This window comes from Acinonyx jubatus, chromosome B2, assembly GCF_027475565.1.
Source record: "Acinonyx jubatus isolate Ajub_Pintada_27869175 chromosome B2, VMU_Ajub_asm_v1.0, whole genome shotgun sequence".
Taxonomy (NCBI): Eukaryota; Metazoa; Chordata; class Mammalia; order Carnivora; family Felidae; genus Acinonyx; species Acinonyx jubatus.
This window is the reverse complement of record NC_069385.1, coordinates 147312066-147317801: the sequence shown is the minus strand read 5'-3', so window position 1 is coordinate 147317801 and position 5736 is coordinate 147312066. Positions and strand designations below refer to the sequence as shown.

The window sequence follows — 5736 nt, the reverse complement described above, 5'->3', positions numbered from 1 at the left end:
TTTTATCCTAGGCAATGATGCAAAGCATTACACTTTGTACATAGGTTACCCATTTTGATAATGCTTTAATATGTTGTGACTAGAATGGTGATATGGAGTAATCCTACCTCTTTGAGGAATTTTTTGAAGGTTGGTGTAATTACTCTAATGGAGTAATGTGTGAAACACAAATCTGCAGAAGGAAGAATTGAGTGTTGGCCCCTGGATTTTAGAGTTCTGATTCCAAAGGACTCTGCACAGCCGATGAATTTTCAGAGTTCTTGTTAAATTGGCATGGTAATTTTAAGCATCTTTGGGGTTAACGTTAAGCACTGTTTGAATGGTGTTGTTCTCAGGTTTTCTCTCATTATTTGTTTTACTTCCACACACACACAAAGAAACCTGATATTTGTTTGTATGCAGAACTAGCAGCGATGTGTTGAATGTAACTGAATTCTTTGTAGAAATATATTCAGGGTCATAAATTCCTGTAACTGAATTTATTTTCGAGATCATGTTGTATCATGACCTGTGCCATGTGTGGTGTGTGTATTCCAGTTGTGTGAAATTATGAGATACATATGAAAAATAATGAATCTGGGGTGCCTGGGTGGCTCAGTCGGTGAAGGGTCTGACTTCGGCTCTGGTCAAGATCTCACTGTTTGTGAGTTCAAGCTCCATGTTGGGCTCTGTGCTGACAGCTAGGAGCCTGGAGCCTGGTTCAGTTCTGTGTCTTCTTCTCTCCCCCATTTCCCCACTTGCACTCTGCCTTTCTCTCTCTCTCAAAGATAAATACACATTAGAAAAATTTTTAAAAATGCTGACTATCACTTTATGTGCATCACTTTCCTATTCTTTCTGATTTCCCTCCCTCTTTTCCCTTATGATTTTCTCTGAAATGCACACATATTTTTATTTTATTTCATTTATTTTATTGATTTTAAATTCTCTTTTTTATTTTTTTGAATTTACATCCAAATTAGTTAGCATATAGTGCAACAATGATTTCAGGAGTACATTCCTTAATACCCCTTACCCATGTAGCCCATCTTCCCTCCCACAACCCCTCCAGCAACCCTCAGTTTGTTCTCCATATTTATGCGTCTCTTCTGTTTTGTCCCCCTCCCTGTTTTTATATTATTTTTGCTTCCCTTCCCTTTGTTCATCTGTTTTGTCTCTTAAAGTCCTCATATGAGTGAAGTCATATGATTTTTGTCTTTCTCTGACTAATTTCACTTAGCATAATACCCCGCAGTTCCATCCACATAGTTGCAAATGGCACGATTTCATTCTTTTTTGATTGCTGAGTAAGACTCCATTGTATGTTTATACCACATCTTCTTTATCCATTCATCCATTGGTGGACATTTGGGCTCTTTCCATACTTTGGCCATTGTTGATAGTGTTGCTATAAACACGGGGTACACACACATATTTTACAGTACTTTCAGCCTACTAGGCTGAGACTGAAAGACATTTTGTACCTATGACGGATGCAGACACAGGTCCATTATTTGATTTTTCTTACATTAAATATTATGATTTTCTATTCTGATAATATAGAATTAATTAATATGAATGATGGCAATTTCATGAGTCCATAATTTATTCAAAGAGTTACTTATACAATCCCATGCCCTGTCATATAACATGCTAAATTCACATACTGCCAATATTTTATTGCTTTGAAGATTGCTTTTAAAAATTGCTAAATGCTTGGTCTTGACAGGAAACATGTGATAAGAAAGAATGGACCAGAAAAATGGAAGTTCTTTCACTGGCTTTATCCTGCTGGGTTTCTCTGACCGGCCTCAGCTGGAGCGAGTCCTCTTTGTGGTTCTTCTCATCTTCTATCTGCTCACCCTGCTGGGAAACACAACCATCATTGCGTTGTCCCACCTGGACCCACACCTGCAGACTCCCATGTACTTTTTCCTCTCCAACCTAAGCTTTCTGGACCTGTGTTACACGACCAGCATTGTTCCTCAGCTGCTGGTTCATCTCAGGGGAGCAGACAAGTCTATCTCCTTCGGTGGCTGTGTAGCTCAGCTGTTCGTCGCTCTAGGGTTGGGATGCACAGAATGCATTCTGTTGGGGGTGATGGCATTTGACCGCTACGCAGCCGTCTGCAGGCCCCTGCACTACACAGTGATCATGCACCCCCGTCTCTGTGCCCTGATGGCTTCTGCATCGTGGTTCCTTGGTTTTGCCACCTCCTCATTGCAGACAGTGCTCACCTTCCTTGTACCACTCTGTGGGAGAAATAAAATAGACCACTTCCTTTGTGAGGTTCCCCCACTGCTCAAGCTTGCCTGTGTTGACACCACTGTGTATGAGTCTGAGCTCTTGTTTGTCGGTGTGATCATTCTCTTCATACCTGTGGCATTAATCACATTCTCCTATGGTCATGTTGTCAGGGTAGTGCTAAGAATAAAGTCAGCCGCAGGACAGAGGAAAGTGTTTGGAACATGTGGGTCCCACCTCACCGTGGTCTCCCTCTTCTATGGCACGGCCATCTATGCTTACCTCCAGCCCAGCAACAACTACTCCCAGGATCAGGGCAAGTTCGTTTCTCTCTTCTACACCATCGTCACCCCCATGGTCAACCCGTTTATATATACCCTGCGGAATAAGGATGTGACTGGAGCAATGAAGAAGGTGCTCTGTAGGGGCTATGACTCCAGATGACTCGGTACAGAAGACCCTGTGATGGAACACTTTGAATGTCAGAGCCCCTAAGATTTTGTGTCTGGACGTGTCATCCAACGTTTCCCCTGATGACTCTCATGAGAATTACCTTACTTCATTGTTTTAAGCAATGAGTGTTCAAACTCTGAATTCATGGATTCAACATGCAAGAGAGTTCCCATTTCTAAATATCCTTGACAACACCTGTTGTTTCTTGTATTGTTGATTTTTGCTATTCTCACATGGGTGAAGTGACATATCTTTGCATTTTTGGTTTGTATTTACCTGATGATCAGTGATGTTGAGCATGTTTTGACGTGTTTTTTTGTCATCATGTTGTCTTCTTTGGAGAATGTCTATTCATGTATTCTGGCCATTTTTAATTGGATCATTTGTATTTTGGGCATTGTAGGTATAAGACCTTTATAACTTACGATATAAACTCTTTATTGTTTATGTCATTTGTCAATATCTTCTCTCATTCAGTAGTTTTCTTTTAACTTTGAAATACAAGTAAATTTGAAATATTTTTCAAATGATTTTATTCTAGTTTTTTTAATTAAGTGTTTTTACTTATTCATCTTTATCATAAATATTATTTCTTTTTAAAATAAATGTATTTATTTCAATTCAAGTTAGTTAACAGATAGTGTTGTATTGGTTTTGGGAGTAAAACCCAGTGATTCATCACTTACATATGAAGCCATGTACTCTTCCCAAGAAGTGCCCTCCTAATACCCATCACACATTTAGCCCATGCCCCCACTCCTCTCTCCTCCAGCAACCCTCAGTTTGTTGTTTGTATGTAAGAGTCTCCTATCATTTGCCTCTTTCTGTTTTTCTTTTTTTCCTTCCCTTCTCCTCAGTTAATCTGTTACATGTCTTAAATTACACATATAAGTGAAATCATGATAATCATGATATTTGTCTTTCTCTGATCGATTTATTTCACTCAGCAAAATACAGTCTAGTTCTATCTATGTCGCTGCAAATGTCAAGATTTCATTATTTTTGACTGCTGAGTAATACTCCATCGCATATATTTACCAGTTCTTCTTTATCCATTCATCCATCAATGGACAGTTGGTCTCTTTCCATAATTTGGCTATTGTCGATAGCACTGCTCTTGTGCAGTGGGGTGCATGAGCCCTTTTAAAACAATACACCTGTATCCCTTGGATGAATACCTACTAGTGCAATTTCTGGGTCATAAGGTAGTTCTATTTTTAATTTTTTGAGGAACCCACATAGTGCTTTCCAGAATGGCTACACCAGTTTGCATTCCCAGCAGTAGTACAAAAGAGATCCTCTTTCTCTGCATCCTTGCCAACATCTGTCGTTGCCTGAGTTGTTAATGTTAGCCATTCTGACAGGTGTGAGGTGATATCTCATTGTGGTTTTGATTTGTATTTCCCTCATGGTAAGTGATTTTGACATTTTTTCATGTGTTTGTTAGCCACCTGGATGTCTTCTTTGGACAAGTGTGTATTCATGTGTTTTGCCCATTTCTTCACTGGATTATTCATTTTTTGAGTTTGATAAGGTCTTTATAGATTTTGCATACTAACCCTTTATCTGATATATCATTTGGAAATATCTTCCCCCATGCCATAGGTTGCTTTTATTTGCTGATTGTTTCCTTCACTGTGCAGAAGCTTTGTATTTTGATAAGGTCCCAATAGTTCATTTTTCTTTCTGTTTCCCTTGCCTCTGCAGATGCGTTGAGTGAGAAAGTTGCTGCTTCCCAGGTCAAAGAGGTTTTTGTCTGCTTTCTGCTCTAGGATTTTGATGGCTTCCTGTCTTACATTTAGGCCTTTCTTCCATTTTGAGTTTATTTTTGTGTATGGTGAAGGAAAGTGGTGAAGGATCATTTTTCTGTATGTTGCTGTCTAGTTTTCCCAGCACCATTTGCTGAAGAGACTTTATTTATTCCATTGGAAATTCTTTCCTGCTTTGTCACAGATTGGTTGGCCATACATTTGTGGGTCCATTTCTGGGTTCTCTTATTGTGGAGAACACTCAGTTCCATTGATCTGAGTGTCTGGTTTTGTGCCAGTACCATACTATCTTGATCACTACAGCTTTGTAACACATCTTATTTTTTCCCTCAGAAATGCTTTGTGTGTGTTTATTAATTCCTCAAAACAAGCCTGTGAGGCAGGTGCCATTAATTATTGATAACTGCCCTTTAGCTTTGTAACAATTTGAATCTTGGAACACTGCAGAGAAATGGTAAGGGAGGAATAATCCCCTAATCTCAGCCAGGTGGGAATTCTGGATTTGCCTTGTCTTTTGACTTTTTGTTTTGACTAAATTTCTCTGAGCTTTGTTATCTTCACTGAATATCTCTATTACAATCCTGTTATCAAAAATCATATTGTACTTAGGCACCTAGGTGGCTATTCAGTTAAGCTGTAATACGTCTTGCAGTCCAGCATCGTGATACCTCCAGCTTCGGTTTTCTTTTTCAAGATTGCTTTGTCTATTTAGTTGTTTTCCGGTTCCATACAAATTTTAAGATTGTTCTAGCTCTGTGAAGAATTCGGGTGTTGCTTTGATAGGGATTGCATTGAATATGTTGATTGCCTGAGTAGTATCGACCTGTTAACAATCTTTGTTCTTCCCATCCAGGAGTATGGAACATTTTGCCCTTTTCTTGTGTGTCTTCTTCAATGTCTTTGATAAGTTTTCTATAGTTTTCAGTGCATTGATTTTTCACCTCTTTGGTTATGCTTATTGGTGGGTATTTTACGGGTTTTGGTGCACTGGTAAATGGGATCGATTTCCTGGTTTCTCTTACTGTTGGTTCATTATTGGTGTATAGGAATGCAATGGATTTCTGTGCATGGATTTTACATCCCGCAACCTTGCTGAATTCATGGATCAGTTCTAGAAGTGTTTTCGTGGAATCTTTTGGGTTTTCCACATAGAGTGTCATATCATCTGTGAGGAGTGAGTGTGTCTTCCTCCTGGCTTATTTGGATGTCTTTTATTCCTCTGCGTTGTCTGATTGCTGAGTCTACGACTTCGGATACTATCTTGAGTAACAGTGGTGAGAATGGGCATCCT

General features: G+C 39.2%; 1 protein-coding gene across 1 annotated transcript; it reads left to right on the top strand.

Annotated features, from left to right (window-relative positions):
- Positions 1–1728: 1728 nt before the first annotated feature.
- On the top strand, positions 1729–2667 carry LOC128315739 (putative olfactory receptor 2B8). The gene has a single exon (XM_053223293.1). The coding sequence runs from the start codon at positions 1729–1731 to the stop codon at positions 2665–2667; it is 939 nt and encodes a 312-aa protein (XP_053079268.1).
- Positions 2668–5736: the final 3069 nt, after the last annotated feature.

Coding starts and splice junctions, on each gene's coding strand:
- LOC128315739 (XM_053223293.1), top strand. CDS start 1,729: ATGGACCAGAAAAATGGAAGTTCTTTCACTGGCTTTATCCTGCTGGGT.